This window comes from Lemur catta, chromosome 15 (genome assembly GCF_020740605.2).
Source record: "Lemur catta isolate mLemCat1 chromosome 15, mLemCat1.pri, whole genome shotgun sequence".
In the NCBI taxonomy this organism is placed as follows: Eukaryota; Metazoa; Chordata; class Mammalia; order Primates; family Lemuridae; genus Lemur; species Lemur catta.
In genome coordinates this window covers 21083425-21103672 of record NC_059142.1, presented here as the reverse complement: position 1 = coordinate 21103672, position 20248 = coordinate 21083425, and the positions used below count along the sequence as shown (strand labels likewise).

General features: G+C 37.2%; 2 protein-coding genes across 2 annotated transcripts in view; one reads left to right on the top strand and one right to left on the bottom strand.

The window, feature by feature from the left end:
• Positions 1 to 481: 481 nt before the first annotated feature.
• Positions 482 to 8049, top strand: TEFM (transcription elongation factor, mitochondrial). Its single transcript, XM_045525440.1, has 4 exons — positions 482 to 585; positions 2182 to 2642; positions 6232 to 6381; positions 7157 to 8049. Exons 1-4 carry the CDS (start codon positions 555 to 557, stop codon positions 7592 to 7594), a joined length of 1080 nt encoding a protein of 359 aa, XP_045381396.1. The 5' UTR covers positions 482 to 554; the 3' UTR covers positions 7595 to 8049.
• Positions 8050 to 9242: 1193 nt separating this feature from the next.
• ATAD5 (ATPase family AAA domain containing 5) overlaps positions 9243 to 20248 on the bottom strand; it is a 46373-nt gene continuing 35367 nt past the window's right edge. Inside the window, exons 19-23 of the mRNA XM_045525436.1 lie at positions 16484 to 16664; positions 12424 to 12602; positions 11066 to 11928; positions 10493 to 10651; positions 9243 to 10387 (exon numbers count right to left, since the gene is read on the bottom strand). Of these exons, the coding sequence (XP_045381392.1) occupies positions 10309 to 10387; positions 10493 to 10651; positions 11066 to 11928; positions 12424 to 12602; positions 16484 to 16664 (1461 nt within the window). The 3' untranslated portion in view covers positions 9243 to 10308. The remainder of the gene's footprint in view (positions 10388 to 10492; positions 10652 to 11065; positions 11929 to 12423; positions 12603 to 16483; positions 16665 to 20248) is intronic.

The following is a 20248-nucleotide window of genomic DNA, read 5'->3' as shown; positions in this document are numbered from 1 at the left end:
ATCTGTTTTCTAGCATGAACCCAAGGCCGGGCGCGGTGGCTCACGCCTGTAATCTTAGCACTCTGGGAGGCCGAGGCGGGAGGATTGCTTGAGCTCAGGAGTTCGAGACCAGCCTGAGCAAGTGCGAAACCCTCGTCTCTCAAATTACTAACTAACTAACTAACTAAATACATAATTAGAATAAACTCAAGGAGTCTCCATGAAAGAGGGAGCTAACAAACTGGCCTAGGCGTTTCCTTCCCAGAGATTCGGCCAGGCCGCTATCAGAGTCCGCTGCGGGCGAGAACGTTTCCCTGGTACAGTGGATTGAGTCTGCGGGCCAGCCACGGGCTCGGGACCCGCACAAGGCCTCCGCCGGCGCCCCCGCAAGCCCGCAGTCAAGCCGCGACCAACGCACCGCTCAGTGGGACACACCTCGGGCCCGATCCCTGAACGCCGCCTGGACCGGAACCTTTCCACCGAGTCCAGCCCGGGCGCTTCTGGGCGAAGCACACAGGAACCGGAAGTTAGTGGAGGAGGCTGAGCCGTGGGAGCCGACTGGTTTAACTTGGAAGATGAGCGTCCCTGGTCTCCTCATGGCGGGAGGTAGGGTGTCTGGAATACTGGGTTAATTTCCCGTCTGTCATTAGCCCCTGATCCTGGAGTGTTTCCCTCTTCATGTCCCGTGTCCAAGTACCCCTCTTGGAGCGTCCGCTGCGCTGACGGGCGGTTCTGGTCCCCGAGCCTCGGAACGTTTGTACTTCCCTGGCCCAGACATCTGAGGGCGGGTCCTCCCCGGACTGGGCGTCAGGCAGAGGATGCAGATTTTAAGAGCCGCTTGCCTACTTCTGGCTGCAGTATTTTCCTGTGGCTGCGATGTTAGAGTGACTTTCCTTTGGTTTTACGAAATTACGAAAATGGTGTTTCTTCTGCTTGCAAAAACATAGTAATGATAGATATCTTGAAAAGTGCAGCCGGGTGCGGTGGCTCACGCCTGTAATCCTGGCACTCTGGGAGGCCGAGGCGGGAGCATCGCTTTAGATCAGAAATTGGAGACCAGCCTGAACAAAAACAAGAGCCCCGTCTCTATTAAAAATGGAAAAATTAGCCAGGCGTGGTGGCGCGCAACTGTAGTCCAGCTACTCAAGAGGCTGGGGCAGGAGGATTGCTTGAGCCGAGGAGTTTGAGGTTGCTGTGAGCTATGATCACACCACTGCACTCCAGCCCTGGTGACAGAGCAATACCCTTTGTCAAAAACTAAATAGATAAATACATAAAATTTAAAAACATTTTTTAAAAGTGCACTTAAGAAAATAAAACCACCCTTAAATCCACCACTTAGCTAAAACATTCCTTATAAACGTATGAAATTTGATTTTATTTGGTTTCACCAGATGAAATACTAGTTACAAGAAGATCCCACTAAGGTTAAGAATATCAAAAACGTTAAGCAATTGAAATCATTATTTCAGCTACATGCTTCTTGGTGAGTTTAAAATACAATTTCCCAGGTAGTTAAACTTAGGACTGATTCATAAAGATCACGGGACATCTCTCGTGAGTTAACAACAAAAGCCCTATTTTAAAAATACTGTATAGGCTGGGCACCTTGGCTCATGCCTGTAATCCTAGGACTCTGGGAGGCCCTGGCAGGTGTATCGTTCAGGCCAGGAGTTCGTGAACAGCCTGGGAAATCTCTTATCATAATAAAACAAAACAAAAAACTATAGCTATGTACAACTGTGTATTTACATTTATGTATATATTGTATGTATAGTTATGGTCAAGCCTGCAACTACCACTAAAAGGAAGTAGGACATTCCAACTTACATTAAAAAAATTTTTTTTTTTTTTTTAAGAGACAGTGTCTCCCTTTGTCACCTGGGCGGAAGTGCTGCTGCAGGTTCATAGCTCACTGCAGCCCTTAACTCCTGGGCTCAAGCGATCCTCCTGCCTCAGCCTCCCCAGTAGCTGGGACTACAGGGTTGTACCACCACACTTGGCTAATTTTTTTATCTTTTGTAGAGATGAGGTCTCACTCTGTTGCTCAGGCTGGAGTGCAGTGGTGTGATCATAGCTCACTGCAACCTCAAACTCCTGGGCTCAAGCAATCCTCCCACCTCAGTCTCCCTAAGTGCTGGGATTATAGGTATGCACCACTGTGCCTGGCTTGACTTACATTTTGCTAAATTTTCCTTTCAGGGAGGTGGAGATGCTTTCCAGTTCCTTTGGGGTCATTCCTGTTCCAGGCTCTACGTAGTTCCTGCTGTCGGAAAAAATCCACTGCACCTAAGAACATTATTCCCAATGTTGCTTTTTGTGATGAAAATGCAAAGAAGTCTCAAAATGCACTTGACAAACTCTTTTCTTCAGAACAGCAGGCTTCCATCTTGCATGTGTTGAATACAGCATCTAGTAAAGAACTTGAAGCTTTCAAATTGCTTCGTGGAAGAAGGTCCACCAATGTTGTAGAGCACAGAGAAAAGTTTGGGCCATTTCAGAATTTGGAGAGTTTAATGAATGTGCCGCTGTTCCAGTATAAAACTACAGTTCAAGTTTGTAACTCCATACTTTGTCCAGAGACTGGAAGGAAAAAAAAGTTACAGGAAAACCGGCTCCTGGGAAAGCTCATCAAACCAGACGTAGGAAGAGAAAGACTTAAGGTATATTCTTTTTCTTAGTGTCTGTTATACTGTCTGATATTTGAGACCCTACTCTGTAAATCACTCTTATGGGCATTGGGTTGGGAGTTAATGAGGTTCTTCAGGTTTAGCTGGTGGATCTAAATGTACATGTATACATAGATAACCTATTATACAAATTATGTGATCACTACCAGATAATGAGATGTATAGTAAGTTGGTAGTTGAGAGGAGAAAAAACTGTGGGCTATGACTGTTGGGGAAGGTTACTGGAAAAACTTAATTTGGATCATAAAGGAGAGAGTGAATGAAGCTGGCTGGAAGAGAAGGGCATTCTAGGTAGAAAGTTAATGTTGAGAAATAGATCTGTGCAAGGTTTATTTAAGAGGAATCTTGCAGAGATACCCAGCTGTGTCTAAGGATTATGTTGGCAGTAATGGGAAATTAAGGTGCAAAAATGGGTTATGGCCAAAGAATGACTTTGAACATTATACTTTTTTTTTTTTTTTTTTAAGACAGAGTCTCACTCTGTTGCCTGGGCTAGAGTGCCATGGCATCAGCCTAGCTCACAGCAACCTCAAACTCCCAGGCTCAAGCAATCCTTCTGCTTCAGCCTCCCAAGTAGCTGGGACTACAGGCATGTGCCACCATGCCCTGCTAATTTTTTTCTGTATATATTTTTAGTTGTCCAGCTAATTTCTTTCTATTTTTAGTAGAGACGGGGTCTCGCTCTTGCTCAGGCTGGTCTCGAACTCCTGAGCTCGAGCAATCCTCCTGCCTTGGCCTCCCAGAGTGCTAGGATTACAGGCGTGAGCCACCCCATTATACCAGTAACAGTAGGATTTAAAATTATTTTCTGTTCTCTCCTCTACTTTAAAAAATCATTCTAAAAGTAATTCTTTTTCAGTGTTATCTTAAAAATAAATATTACAGTTAGTTGACACATCAGTCAAACATTAAACTCCGGAGGAATTTATGTCCCATGTAACATTGCTTGATAAAATAGTCTCTTATCCCATAACAATAATGGGCATCATTTGTTTCCTGGGCCAGTGGTTCCGTTTTTGGGGGAATATGGATACTTTTAACACCTTGACTGCCACATTAGAAAAAAATAATTTTTCCTTGGAGCCACAGTGTTTTATTATGAAAATAGAATAAAAAACTTCAAAACCAAAATGATCCTTTCTAATTTAATGAAAAATTTGTTATTTTTTATCATTTTTTGTGCGTGAGTTATATGCAACTTGAAAAATAGTTCTCATGGCTCCCGAGGTGAAAAGACATATGAGTTACATAAGCTTTATGAGGCCCTGGGCTCAAAACTAGCCAGAGGAGTTAAATACAACTCACATGGCAGTTAAGGTGTTAAAAACCTGATGAAGACTATGGACCCTCTTCCCAGGAAAAAAATGTAGCACATATGCACAGAGTACTACGTATACTTTCAGAGGACTGGCATATCCCAGTAAGTCCATCCATGGACGCTAGATGGAACTGCTGTGGCAGTTGATCTGGAACATATTTTAACCAAATTTTTCAAGGAGGCTTTTCATCCAAATTCATGGCTAAAACTGTTTAAACTCAGATTATAGTGGAGTTGCAACTTATTTACGGGACTAGGTTCTGAAGTCATTTTGCACAGAAAAAGTCATGCAGTAAAATCCTTTAAAAAAACATTTATTGCCCAGGAAATACTGTGTGCAGCCTGGTTCAGTGATGCTTATGCACACTAAAGCTTGACAGTCATTGAGCCAAAGAAAAGAACTAAAAAGAGGTCTGTATTTTGTAGATGTCTGGGCATCCCAACTTTTCTGCCTTTAAGATATTTATCCACGCTGGGGCGCGGTGGCTTACGCCTGTAATCCTAGCACTCTGGGAGGCCGAGGCGGGAGGATCATTAGAGCTCAGGAGTTTGAGACCAGCCTGAGCAAGAACAAGACCCCGTCTCTACTAAAAAAATAGAAAGAAATTAGCTGGACAACTAAAAATATATAGAAAAAATTAGCCGGGCATGGTGGTGCATGCCTGTAGTCCCAGCTACTCGGGAGGCTGAGGCAGGAGGATTGCTGGAGCCCAGGAGTTTGAGGTTGCTGTGAACTAGGCTGATGCCATGGTACTCTAGCCGGGGCAACAGAGTGAGACTCTGTCTCAAAAAAAAAAAAAAATATTTATCCAGTTCTTAGCAGTGAAAGGGAGATGGGTATAGAATTCTAAATTGTTCCTGCTTATCTGCCTCTATCTATAGAACATACTAGTAGTTTATTTATCAATATAACTAAATGAGCCATGGGGGAGTGAGGTAACAGCATTGCACTGTATCCTCAGCCCAGACTTGGCACAGAGCTAAGTCCTTATATCCAATCATGCGTTATACATTTCCCTTTAGAAGTCCTATAGGCAACCCAAACGTAATAACATTTAAAAAACAACTCATTCCCCCCCACCTTCCTGAGTTGATGTGCCTCCTATCTCCATCTTGAATGATGCCACTTAAGTCAATGGAGTAAAGCTGGAGTTATCCTATGCTCCTCCTTCAACCTATATATCACTTCAACTCCCACTATCTCTAATCTGTCTCTTTTCCTTCTCGCTGTCATTGTCTTTGATTCTTAATACTTTGTCATTTTATATAATAGGTACCCAACACAAATCCCTACCTTTAGTCTAGTCCCCTTCGATCCATTTTCTACACAGTTGTGATTTTTCTGAAATATAAATCTTATGCTGTTCCTTAAAATTTTGTGCCTTGGTGGCTCCCGTAGCTCTCCGGATAAAACAAGTTAATTAACTTTACAGAAATCTGCCCTTCTGCCCTTTTCCCACTCAGTCTCTATTCCACCGGCAGAGTGTGAGATGTCAAACAGCCTATGTTTGCAGACAACCGGGCGAAATAACTTCCTGTTTACCATCCTACTCATTCTCCTAGTCCTCCAATAAGCCTTCCCTGACTGCTTCTTCTCTTTACGGTAACTGTTTTATGGTGGCATTTCTTATAATGTACAGTTATGTTCCTTGTTTCCCAGTATCTAGCATAGGCCGTGGCTACACTGGAATATTTACTTTAGGCTAGGTGCTGAAAATAAGTTAAAGGTTCTTTGTCTATAACCTGATCACTGCTGGTTACCTTTTAATAATAATTACTCCTGCATTTTTAAACAATTTTTGGGTCATAAACCAAATAAATTTGTATTCCATAAGCAAGCTAGGCATTATGAGTTTGTAGATTAGGTTTTGTATCTGTTAAAATGTTTACACCTGGCTGGGCACAGTGGCTCACACCTGTAATCTCAACACTTTGACAGGCTGAGGTAGGAGAATTGCTTGAGGCCAGGAGTTTTAGACCAACCTGAGCAACATATCGAGACCTCCACCTCTACAAGAATAAAAAAAATTAGCCGGGTGTGGTGGTGCATGTCTATATGGTCCCCAGCTACTTGGGAGGCTGAGGCAGGAGGTACACTTGAAGCCAGGAGTTTGAGGTTGCAGTGAGCTAGGATGATGCCACTGCACTCTAGTCCAGTGACAGAGTAAGACCCTGTCTCAAAAAAAAAAAAAAAAAAAAAGAAATTGTGTTTATACTTGTAATTAAACCAGCCTTTTCTTTTAGGCAGTTAATAGTATCGTATCTATTGTTTTTGGTACTCGAAGAATTGCCTGGGCTCACCTTGATCGTAAATTGGCAGTGTTGGACTGGCAGCAAAATGACCGTTGGAAATTAATGGACAGAACATACTCATCATCTGTCTATTTAGAAGTGGTAAGGCAGTTACACCTTCAAATTCTTACCTGCTAGAGCTCCTGGTATACTTTAATTTTCTAGTCCCAAAAGAAATGTAATAGAATAGTAAGAATGGATTTTCTTATTGGTGAGTATTATTACTCACCCATTCCTAATGTTTTCCATCACCTTTGATTTTTAAAAATTGAATCTTTCTTCAGTGAGTTCAAGAAATGCCTTATGTATCAAAGGCAGATACTGACAAAAATCAATGGTAAAGTATATCATTCTAAATGTTATAGAATATCTCTATCTTATAAAGTTTATTTTTCAAAATGTTCTCACATTGTCTCAGCCTTCAAAACCTTGTGAAATGGGCAGGAATTATTATCTTGATTATAAATATGAAAACTGTGCTTCAGTCAAGCATCTGATGGTTAGTCAGTTGCAGAGGTGATTGATTCTTGGCTAGTTATTCTAACCCTATGCTCTACCGTAGAAATTGTTTAAAGGTTAATAAAATAGTTTTACCTTGTCTAATCTTAAAGGCAATGTAGACTTTAGAAATTATGAAGCCTATTTTTCAGATGAAGAAACTGGTACGTAGGGAGACTGAACAGCTAAGCTTAGCTTAGTTTGTTCCTGATAGAACTATGACCAGAACTTGGCTGCCCATAAAATGCTTCTTAAATTATTTCAAAATTGTCAATAGCAATATAAGTTACCTAAAGTAGAAGTGAAACAGAGAGGGGACCCAAACACAAAAATTAATGAATTATTTCTGCTCACTTATTTTGTCTTTTTTTTTTTTAAGATTTCATCCATCATTTCAAAGATGCCTAAAGCAGATTTCTATGTTCTGGAAAAAACAGTACTTCCCATTCAGAACTCATCTCTGTTTCCTATATTGTTACATTTTCATATCATGGAAGCCATGCTGTATGCCTTATTAAATAAAACTTTTGCTCAGGATGGGCAGCATCAGGTGCTGAGCATGAATCGAAATGCAGTAGGGAAGCACTTTGAACTGATGATCGGTGACTCCCGGACTAGTGGAAAAGAACTAGTGAAGCGGTTCCTCTCTGAGTCTGTACTGAAGGCAGATCCTCGGGTGGTCTTCCCAGCAGATAAAGTAGTCCACTACAGACACATGTTTTCATCTACCGAATCACAAAGAGTAGAGGAGTTGTATGATTCATTATTACAAGCTATTGCCTTCTATGAATTAGCAGTTTTTGATGCTAAGCCTTAGAATTCTGAGGTTAATGTACCTGCCCTAATGTTATATTAACTTATTTTTATTAGCTCCAAAGTTGTAAAACCAATACTTTGAACATCCATGTTAATGAAAAAGAAAACATATTTTGAGTGTATTTTTCATATCAAACTCAAAGATGTTTAAAAGTCTGACTTTCAGCTGTTGAATGGTTAACACAATAAGGATCCAATTCTATTTTTGTTTTTTTTTTTTTTGAAATGTTTCAAGGATCCAATTCTAAACCAATAAATATAGTATTTTGAGATTCTGTGCCTTTCAGGTTTAAATGTTAAACAGTAAGATGCCCCCCAAATAGCCAAAACAAGAAACTACATTATCTCTCCTTAAAAACAAATACCATCTATACTAAGGATTTGCATTATTATGTTGTTAAAATAAGGAATAATGATTTTTCTGTGTGGTACTCATGAGAATAAAGCTAAAGACAAGTGATAACACAACTTGTAGAATCCTCTTCTCTTATTCTCTAGGTAGAACGTGGTTTGCTACACTGCCTCAAAAGGGCAATTTTCATCAGCTCCAATCTATTAACCCCAGAACAAACAAGATTTGTCTAATAGGCTCATTTTTTTCAACTGAAATATTTTACTTGACAGACCATCGTTTGATAAAAGTAACACTTAATTTTTTCCCCATACCCCTCCATTTTTTCATTATGTCTGCCTTAGTTCAGGCCCTTACCCAAGTCTCTTTGATGTCAAAGTATTAAATCTTTTCTGTAATCCAGAATTAAAATATGCTTTTCGGAAAAAAACTCAAATAATCAGAAGTATATAAAGGAAGAAGTGGAAGTCCTCCCTTCACTGGCACCTCCAACTCCCTAGAGCTGGTATACACTCTAGACTTGCTGCCATGCACATACAAGTCTCTACATTTACATACACGGTTGTATACCTAAACAACTCCACCTTGGAAATGTCGATAATATCAAACTATCCATGCCTAAAAAGGAAATCATTCTCTATCCCTCCAAACCACCTCCATTGGCACTGTTTTCTACTTTGGTAAACGGCTTCCTCAGCCACCCAGTTGTTCATCCCAGAAACATGGCATTCTGCCTCCCACATATTTCTGAAATAGCTGTAAGTGAAAATGTGTCACTTTTAGACATTTATAGGATAAAATGGAAAGTATTGAAAAAGTCACCAAAATTTGGTTACTTTTATCACAAAAGTGAATTTGAATCTTGTAGGCATTTATCATTTTTTAAGAATGATAAAGATTTTCCCTCAAATTATACTAAATCTAAAAAAAAGAGATATATGTCCCTATTGGGGAGGAAAATACTCCCATTATTTCTTAATTTTTGATGACTTGAATATAATTGTATGGAGTTATTTTACTTTGGTTCATCAACTGTTGAGAATTACCAGAATTTTCTAATAATAAAACACCACATTAACAGGTAAGTGATCTACAGGAGGAACTCTGTAGAAAAAAAAAAGAGATCAGTATACTTTAAAAATTCTATAAGATATAGCCTATATCCAAACCTGCACAGTATACATATTTACCAAGATGATTACATCTGAACCCTTATTTAAATACTACAAAGCCTTTAGCTTTAACCTTTAATTAGATCAATATACTAATCAACACAAGAAAAGGTAAGTTGAACAAGTAAGAGGTAAAAACATATATTTTCATACACATTTGTAAACAGGTATGCATCTGTACTTTTCAAAACTGTACAATATTAGGATCCTTTTGAGTTAAAAATAATTCACCATATAATGTATGAATATTAAACCAACATAAAATACAAACACTGGAAATAGGGAGCTACTTTAAAACACCTGATTATCTGATTGCAAAATGATTTTAAGTGAAATGTGACATTTTGAAATCTTGTTATTAACAATACTTTTTTCCAAAAACATAACCTTAAGTGGAAATGGCTATTATGTAGAAATCCTACAGCAGAATCCTCTTTTGTTAGTTTTAATGAATAGCAGTTTGTCCAAAATAGACATTAATGTTATTAACATTTTTATGAAGTAAAACATCAGTGATACAAAAATATAAGAAACACATACAAGGTAAATGATTTGAGTTGGCAAAATATAAAAGATACCACATGGGTGCTAAAAAAGATTTATGAAAAGTATAATTCATAATCTTGATTTTACTTTGTCAACATTCAATGATTCAATGGTAAAATATCCTGTTGGAGTATACTAGGAATAAATTTATCAGGAAGATCTTACTTTTTGAAAAATGATGCATAATTTTCTTCCTAGGAAGTTTTCTTATGTATTACTTATGTATTTTATATTTTGTATTATGTAAGCTTTTTTTTAAAAGATTACCATTAGGTGATTCATACTTGATGGGTGGATTAAGGGTAACATGAACGGGAAAAATTATACATTAATTTAGCATTGAAACATCTTTAGAAATATCTTAGTGAGCTCTTCCTTCCAGAAACAGCTCACTCACATACAAAAATTCTAAGAAAGCTAAGTTAGATAATACAAAAAATTCAGAAAAAAAAAAATACTACCACAATCATATATACAATTTGTAACTCAAAATTTTTTGTCTTAAATATTTGCACACCAATAAAAAATATACAAATTGTCTGTTTTAAATGTACATTAAGAGAAATAAACTTTTCCATGAAAATCAACATAATATAAAAATGCATTCTAAGGACAATAATCTGTACAAGGCATCATTGCAGAATATTAAGGGAAGTCAGCTGCCAAAGTATTCACAGTCTCTTTCGGGATGTCAAGGTGAATTCCTTCAAAATAGTGCAGGAACCTGTCAAAATTACAAAGAAAAATAAAACTTAATATATCCATCTGATGAAAATATTTATTAATCTTAAAATAGCCATCTAAAATGTTATTTTTATAGAGATTTTACCTTCTTTTACTTTTTCCTTGTTCTTTTAGTTTCTCAGATCTACAAATGTTTCGAAGAGTTGGCAAGTATTCAATAATACTAGCTTGTCTATTACCCAGGTTCAGAAGAGATCGACTAGAAAATACACTTTTAATTACTGCTATCCTCTTCCAAGCATTACTGTAAATTAAAATTAATACATTACTTTTTATTTTTAACGCCCAATAAAAATGCAAAAAATCTCAAATACAACCAGTTTCCTTGCCTCTGGTCTAGACTATATGACACTTCCAGATTAATTTCCTGTGAACACATCAATTACTCCCATACTAAAAAATCTTAATGGCTATCTGCTATCTGTCACACAAGTCCAAATCTCTTTCCCTGTCATTCAAGAGTTTCCCAAATCTAACCCATCCTAATCTCTCATTATCTCTTCCCAGCAAGCTGGTTTCCTTAACTGTCTGATTAGAAGCCACATTATTAAGGGCTTACTATGATCCCAACATTTTAAAATTTCTAAGACAAAACTCTAATGATTTCCCGTTTATCATTTTTACTGAAAGAGAAAAAGTAAAGGGAAGTAAGACTTACTCTAAATTAGCTGCTGTCTGATTAAAGTATACATTATTGCACTTTTGTGAAACATAAAAAGTAAGATTGTTGGTCGGATCTCTTCCTAATTTCTTGCAAGAACTCAAGGTTTCCAATGCTTTTGAAATGGTGGAAGAACATTTAGTAAAGCTGAGAGCTTCTGCAGCTGCCTTTAATTCTCCAGAGCTTTGAGAAGTCCATCCATCATTACTCTCAAGACTAAACTCATCACAAAGTCCACTTTTAACCTTTCCATTTGTCCAACTAAAGTCATTTTTACCAAATTCCTTTTGTCCCTTTGCACCAGTTAAAAGGGCATCTAAGAAGGACATGTTATCCATGAACTCAGTGAGAGAATTTAAACAATGAGCAACAAGGGCAGAATGTTTTCTTTCTGCTGGTGTTTTAGGAGGATGAGAAATAGATTCAATGTTAGACTCTAAACATTTGTTTAGTTTCTTTGTCTCTGGATTGCGTTCTTTGTCTCTGGCTTTGCTTTCTTCTGAATTTGAGGAAGAAGGCACAGTGGATAGGCTAACAAATTCATCAGGAAAGCCCAATTCAGTGTCAAATAAGTCACTATCATCTAATACTACCATCTTTTTCTTTTTTTTCTTCTTTTTTGACTTTTTCAATGGCTGCTCTCCAGAATGTTTCCTAGCAAGACATTTCATACGTTTTGTTGCTGCACTGGCATCCACAGTTACTGATGAGCCACAGAGGTTTTTTGTTTCTGGAATAGTATCAACTGGTAATGGTAGAATGAGCTCAAGATTACTATACAAAAAATCTACATGCTGCATTTGGAATTCTGTAAGAAGCTGGATGAGTTTATGCCATTCTTCCTTTGTTGTAATTTTGTGCTGAAAAACAATTTTGAGTAAATGTTACAACAGTACATAGTTTGAACATTTTTCTACCCATATGAATATAGTGATTTTCCTATTCTGTCTTTAAATACTGAGTCACTACCCCTCACTGTTATTAACTTACACTTAATACATCAAAACAGTACTATGAGTCTAAAAATTACATTTGGACTGTGAATTTGAAGAATGAAACTCTCTAATATTTAGTATATACTACAATTACAATTAGAAGCTAATTTATTTAAAAACTTCTCTGAAATTGTCTATCTGAAAAATTTTCTAAACTCTATTTTAAATCCTATAATATACATTCAGAGCAATGCCTATGCACCATTTGTCAAAGTGATAGTATGTGTTAAATTCAGAGATCTAAAGCCTATTAAAGCTATAGGCAAATGTAAGTTAAAGATTCAAAAGACCGGAGTTAGTACTGGCAAGATGAAAATGAATATAATAAATTCAATATTCCAAAATAGACATTGAAAATACCTTTAAAAATGAAAATAAGTCTTCAGAAGGGGAAAAAATGTTCTTAAGGCCAAACAAGGTCTCAACACAGCCACTGTCACATTTGGGAACATCTGCACGATTCTTTTTAGTATTTTTAGGGTTATTTTTGGAATCAGGGCCATCTTCAGAGGAAACTAGTACATTTCTGCTATTTCCTCCTACAAAATTAATAAAAGAAAATTTTAGCTATATGTATTTTAAATAAATTGTATCAAACAATTATTTAAAGTCTGAGATCCTGTGACATCTTTTGGACTTACACCCCCATTTTGTTCTCCACATATGTGTCTAATTTATCAAGAGTACAATATAAAGCATTATTTCTAACAACACATAAACTAAGTGAGGTGATGGTGGGGGGCTTTTGAAACAATCCAAAAGAAAAAGTGCAAGGACTGTGAATAAGCAAATCACAGACAAAAAAGAAACATCCAATAAATTCAAAGATCTAATAAAAAGATGTGCAATTTCACCCGTGAGCATGGAAATGCAAATTTAAATAGATACTGTACTTGTTTCATCTCTTAAATTGGCAAAGTTAAAACACTGATAATCTAGTTCTGTCAGCAGTACACATAAAAAACCATCACATACTATTCATGGGAGCATAAATTGGTAAAATTATCTTCAGAGAGCAACTTGACAATACCTATCAAAATGTAAAGTGTAGGCCGGGTGCGGTGGCTCATGCCTGTAATCCTAGCACTCTGGGAGGCCAGGGTGGGTGGATCGCTTGAGGTCAGGAGTTCCAGACCAGCCTGAGCAAGAGCGAGACCCCATCTCTACTAAAAATAGAAAGAAATTATCTGGCCAACTAAAAATATATATAGAAAAAATTAGCTGGGCATGGTGCCGCATGCCTGTAGTCCCAGCTACTCAGGAGGCTGAGGCAGTAGGATCGCTTGAGCCCAGGAGTTTGAGGTTGCTGTGAGCTAGGCTGACGCCACGGCACTCACTCTAACCCGGGCAACAAAGCGAGACTGTCTCAAAAAAAAAAAAAAAAAAAAAAGTAAAGTGTATATAGCCTTTGACTCAGCAGTCACACTTCTAGAATTCTCTCCATCAGAATTACTAATAGACATGTTCAAGGATATATGTATAAAGATATTCACTGCACTTTACTGTAATGCCAAATTGAAGATAATTTCAATGTCTATGAATAAGTAATGATTTATTGAATTTGATACATCCGTTCATTCTATGGAATGGCATGCAGCCATGAAAAAGAGTGGGTTAGAAATGTATGTGCTGACAGTAAATTGCTGAGTTAAAAATAATTGCTGGCCAGGTGCAGTGGCTCACACCTGTAATTCCAGCACTTTGGAAGGCTGAGGCAGGAGGATTGCTTGAGCTTTGGAGTTTAAGACCAGCCAGAGCAACATAGAGAGACCCTGTCTCTACGAAAAATAAACAAAATTAGCTAGGCATGGTGGCTACTGCCTGTAGTCCCAGCTACTCAGGAAGCTGAGGCAGGAAGATCGCTTACACCCAGGAGTTTTAGGTTGCAGTGAGCCTATGATAATTCCACTGCACTCTAGCAGGGGCAACACAGTGAGACTGTCTCAAAAAAAAATAAATAAAAATAATTGTCTGACTATATATATATGTATAGTACTGGTTAATTTTGCTAAATAAGTATGTATCAATATTTTATATGCATAGATAAAGGTCTAACAGTGGCTACCTTTAAGACGTAGGGGACTATCTTTTACTTTTTACTATATATACTTCTGAACTGTTTGAATTTCTAATGAGTATGTGACTGTGCTTTCTAAAAAAGGCAGGAATGAAATGCATATAAAATAAGATCTTTAAGAAGAGAAACTATGTTATACTTAGTTTCTGTCTTCTAAAGTTCTTGGTGTAACAATTTGTATTCAGTAGTAGGACAATAGTTATTCATTTGTTTTTTATACTAGGATATTTTCCATTGTGTTATTTATCATATTTCCTTTTTAAAAAATTTTTTTATAGAGATAGGGTCTTCCTATATTGCCCAGGCTGGTCTCAAACTCCTGGCCTTAAGCAATCCTCCCGCCTCAGCCTCCCAAAATGCTGGGATTACAGGCATGAGCTACCTCACCTGGTGAAAATATATATTTACTTTTGAGAAATAAAGCTACCAGCTTACACTGAATTAAATATATAGGTATATCTCCTTTGAAAAAGAATATGTTGAAATTTTGAACTAGTTAAAGGGGAAAAAAACCTGATAGGGGATTAATATTACAGAACTTCACCTTGGTTTTATTTAAATATTTGTGTATTGGCCAGGACTGGTGGCCCATGCCTGTAATCCTGGCACTCTGGGGAGGCCGAGGTGGGAGGACTACTTCATGTCAGGATTTCGAGACCAGCCTCAGCAAGAGCAAGACCCTGTCTCTACTAAAAAATAGAAAGAACTTAGCCAGGCAACTAAAAGTAGAAAAAATTAGCCGGGCATGGTGGTGCACGCCTATAGTCCCAGCTACTTGGGAGGCTAAGGCAGGAGGATCGCTTGAGCCCAGGAATTTGAGGTTGCTGTGAGCTAGACTGATGCCACAGCATTCTAGCCTGGGCAACACAGCAAGACCCTGAATGAATGAATGAATGAATGAATAAATAAATAACTGTGTATTTACCAGAGCAGAATCTGTAACTATAGAACTGTGACTATGGAGATGGAAACCACAAACTAGGAACTTCTTCAGGGAAGGAACTATGTCTTATTTATGTAAACACAGGGTCTGACGTGGAGAAAGTACTCAAAAAATATCTGTGACTTGAATTAAGTAACAATGATGATCAAAAAATAATAAAAAATAAAAGCATTTCTGAAATAATAAAGTTCTTAGGAAAAACAGAATTAAAGACGATTGAAGCTAAAAGGGATCTTACATTACAGTCATATAAAAATAATATATATCTGTATTTACTTGTAGAAGAATCAGTGTTTTTAATAAGTGAAAAAAGTTGCTAAATAATTATAGTTCCATTTGTTATATAAGAAACCATATGTTTATAAATGTATAAGTAACAGTTTGAAAACTAATTTTAGCTACTCAGGAGGCTGAAACAGGAGGATCACTGAAGCCTGGGAGTTCTGGGCTATATTTAGGCCTGTGAATAGCCACTGCACTCCAGCCTGGGCAACATAGCAAGACCCTCCTTCTTAAAAAAAAAAAAAGAAGAAGAATGAAAAACCTTTTGGGAGGAAAGGGAATAGTAGGCAGGTTTTTTTTTGTTTTTGTTTTTGTTTTTTTTTTAAGGCTAGTCAAGTGCAGCAGTGGGAGTGGAGAAGGAACAAAGGAATCTCTAACTGGTTGTGATCAATTAGTTGTAAACACCACTGCACTCAGACCAGCCTACTTTTATAATCTTAAAGAACAACCACAAAATAAAAAGATTATCTAGTTCCAACCTCTCACTTTTGAAGGTAAAGAAACAGGATCAAAGAGGTAAAGTGAATTTTGGAGCTTAAAAAAGTAGCATAGGACGGGCATAGTGGCTCACGCCTGTAGTCCTAGCCCTCTGGGAGGCCGAGGCGGGTGGATCGCTCGAGGTCAGGAGTTCGAGACCAGCCTGAGCGAGACCCCGTCTCTACTAAAAACAGAAATAAAAATTATCTGGACAACTAAAAATCTATATAGAAAAAATTAGCTGGGCATGGTGGCGCATGCCTGTAGTCCCAGCTACTCGGGAGGCTGAGGCAGTAGGATCGCTTAAGCCCAGGAGTTTGAGGTTGCTGTGAGCTAGGCTGATGCCACGGCACTCACTCTAGCCTGGGCAACGAAGTGAGACTCTGTCTCAAAAAAAAAAAAAAAAAAAAAGTAGCACAGCCAGGAGAAGAATCCATGTTTCCAGGTCCAATTTAATTCTATGTACCCCATATTTAATGTTTACAAAACTTTTCATGAACAAAGTTCACATTTGTATATTTATTCTGAAAATTAACATAACTGGATGCTCAAAATTTTTATAATCTTTCCAACATTTTAGTATAGCATAGATTTTAAAACAGGGCCCCATAGTAGAAATCTTTTATAACAGATCAACTTACGACAAAGGGTTAATGGCCTTTCTTCTAAAAATCCACCTCCACTTCTAATCCAGAATTGTAAGTAAAGGATACTTTTTCTGATATCACAAGTATTTGCAGTTACCAAGGTTACAAAGTCTTTCACATCAGTTCTAAAATTCTCAGTTAGGCAGATCATTTGTAGGTAGCTGGCAACATTTAGCTTAAAAACACACAGAGAGAAACGTGGTTAGTTGCAGAGTTAGCACACATACAGCAATAATACATATGAACAATGTTTAAAAGTGAGACAAATTTTGCTAAAATTCTTCAATATTTTAAAGCTCTTGTTGAGAGTCAAGCTGCTCTAAAAAGCATAAGGGAATATACTACTAAATTTAAAACATTTATATATACTTCTTTTATCAATTGTATATAGTCTAAGACAGCTGGAGATTCTCCAATCTGAACACCGGATGCAGTTTTATAAACCCTAACAAAAGCCCTTAGGATTAAGGAATGGTATAGCTTGATAGAATAGTTTACAGCCATCAAAATTATAAATATGAATACTAGAACACTGAAAAATACTTACATAATTTTTAAAAACCAGAAAATTAGAAAACTGTATCAATGAGTGCATAAAAGCATATATGTATGTAAATAATAGAAGGGAAAATTTTTAAACTATTTGATTTGTTGGGAGTAAATGGACAGTGAATTTTCTCATTTTATTGCTTGTTCCAGTAATATTGCTATTATTTTTTTATAACATGTACAATTCTCTTCCCATTGTTGTTTATAAAAAGCTTTGTACCGTGAAAAGCTACAATAAAATTATATTTACATTTTACAGATTTTATATGAGATTATTAGCATTTTCACTATACTAAACAAGGCAATTAAAAAAAAACCTTTTTTCCCTATGAAATGTCTGACTTTATTCTATAGTCATACATTACTCCTGCATAGTTCTGGGACTTCTTCCCATAAATTGGGAATTCTGCTTTCAATAATGAAAGAGTAGCTGCTATCAAATAAATCCTGCCATCGGGAATAACTATAAACTCTATAATTAATTATAAATAAATCAACTACCTGAAATCACAACAAAGTGAACAAAAGCAGATGAAAACTGTAGGGGAAATCAACACATGGGCAAAGCAAAGGGCCCTGGGAGATTCCCAGCTGTTTGCCCCCCACTTTTAAATTGATTTTTGAGAGCATGCTGCAGCAGAAGTGGTAAAACTCAGACAGAAATTCAATTATTAATATTTGCTTAAAGAACCAAAGGATAGAGTTTGGGATAATTACAGTATCTGGAAAGCGAGAAGGGAGGTTCCAGAAAGTAAAAAAAAAAAAAATTCTAGCTAAAAGGACTCAAATGACTGGCTGATGCTGGAACTTCACACATGAGGTCTTCTCAAAGCAGCCCAGGTGAAACTAAAATAACTGAAGAGAATTTTTTTTTTTTTTTTTTTTGAGACAGGGTCTCAGCTCTATTGCCCAGGCAGGAGTACAGTGGTGTCATCATAGCTCATTGTAGCATCAAACTCATGGGCTCATGCGATCTTTAATTTTGTAATCTTCAACTTTGCTGCTGAATTCATTTATTAGCTCTAACAGTTTTTGTGTGGACTCCTTAGGGTTTTCTACATATAAGATCATGTCCTCTGCAAAGAGAGAGAAATTTACTCTTTCCTTTCTTATATGGATGCCTTTTATTTCTTGTTGTTGCCTAATAGATCTGTCTAGGACTTTCAATGCCATGTTGAATAGAAGTGTCGAGAGTTGGCATCCTTGCCTTCTTACTTATCTTAGAGGAAGAGCTTTTGGCTTTCACCATTAAGTATCATGTTAGCTGTGGGCTTTTCATATATGGCCTTTATTATGTTGAGGTAAACTCCTTCTTTACCTAGTTTGTTGAGGGTGTTTATCATAAAAGGGTGTTGAATTTTGTCAAATGCTTTTTCCACATCTGAATGATGATCATATGATTTTTATTCTTTGTTCTATGAATGTGGTACATCACATTAATTGATTTTTGTATGGTGAGCCATCTTTGTATCCAGGAATAAATCCCACTTGGTCATTGTGTATGATCCTTTTAATGTGCTGTTCAATTTGGTTGGCTAGTATTTTGTTGAGGATTTTTGCATTTATGTCCACCAGGAATATGAGCCTTTAGTTTTCCTTTCTTATAGTGTCTTTTTATGGCTTTGGTATCATAGTAATGCTGAACTCATAAAATGAGTTGGGAAATGTTCTCTCCTCTTCAATTTCTGGGAAGAGTTTGCGGATTGGTGTGAATTCTTCCTTAAATGTTTGGTAGAATTCATCAGTGAAGCCATGTGAACCAGGGCTTTTCTGTGTTGGAAGGTTTTTGATTATTGGTTCAATGTCCTCATTTGTTAATGGACTGTTCAGATTTTCTGTTTATTCATGATTCAGTCTTGGTAGGTTTCTAAGAATTTATCCATTTCTTCTAGCCTACCCAATCTGTTGGCAAGTAATTATTCACAGTAGTCTCTTATAATCCTTTTGAAATCTGTAGCATCAGTTTTAATGCCTCCTTTTTTATTTCTGATTTTATTTGAGTCTTCTCTTTTTTTTAGTCTAGCCAAAGGTTGGTAATTTTGTTTGATGGCTATTATCAAAAAAACCCCAAAAGATAACAAGTGTTGGCAAGGACACAGAAAAATTTGAACCCTTACGCAAATTTGGTGTTGGTGGGAATGTAAAATGGTGAAGCCAGTATGGAGGATCCTCAAAAAATTACAAATAGAACTACTGTGTGATCCAGCAAGGCCACTTCTGGGTATATATCCAAAAGAATTGAAATCAGGACCTTGAAGACATACTTGCACTCTCATGTTCATTCAGCATTATTTATAATAGCTAAACTATGGAAACAACCTAAATATCCATCAACAGATAAATGGATAAAGAAAATGTGGTAGACATATACAAGGGAATATTGATCAGTCTTAAAAGAGAAGAAAATTCTGCCATATGTCAGAACATGAAGGCCGGGCGCGGTGGCTCACGCCTGTAATCCTAGCACTGTGGGAGGCCGAGGCGGGAGGATCGCTCGAGGTCAGGAGTTCGAGACCAGCCTGAGCAAGAGCGAGACCCCGTCTCTACTAAAAATAGAAAGAAATTATCTGGCCAACTAAAAATATATATACATAAAAATTAGCCGGGCATGGTGGCGCATGTCTGTAGTCCCAGCTACTCGGGAGGCTGAGGCAGTAGGATCGCTTAAGCCCAGGAGTTTGAGGTTGCTGTGAGCTAGGCTGATGCCACGGGACTCACTCTAGCCCGGGCAATAAAGTGAGACTCTGTCTCAAAAAAAAAAAAAAGAACATGGATGAATTCTGAGAATATTATGCTAAGTGAAATAAGCCAGTCACAGAAGGACAAATACTGGATGAGTCCACACATATGGGGTATCTAAAATGGTCAAACTCATTGAAACAGAAAGTAGAATGGTAGTTGCTAGAGGCTGAGGGGAGGAAGAAATGGAGAGTTGCTGTTCAATGGGCAAAACATTTTAGTTATTTATGCAAGATAAGTTCTAGAGAACTGCTGTACAGTGTTGTGCCTACTGTTAATAATACTGTATTATGCACTTAGAAATTTGTCAAAAGGGTAGATTTCATGTTATATGTTCTTACCACAACAAAAATAAATAAACATGATTGATATATTACCCCCACCCCCAAAAGAAAAGACAATCTGTAGGGATATAAAAGATTTTACAAGCAACTTTTCTAATTGATATTTATAGAACACTCTACCTAACAA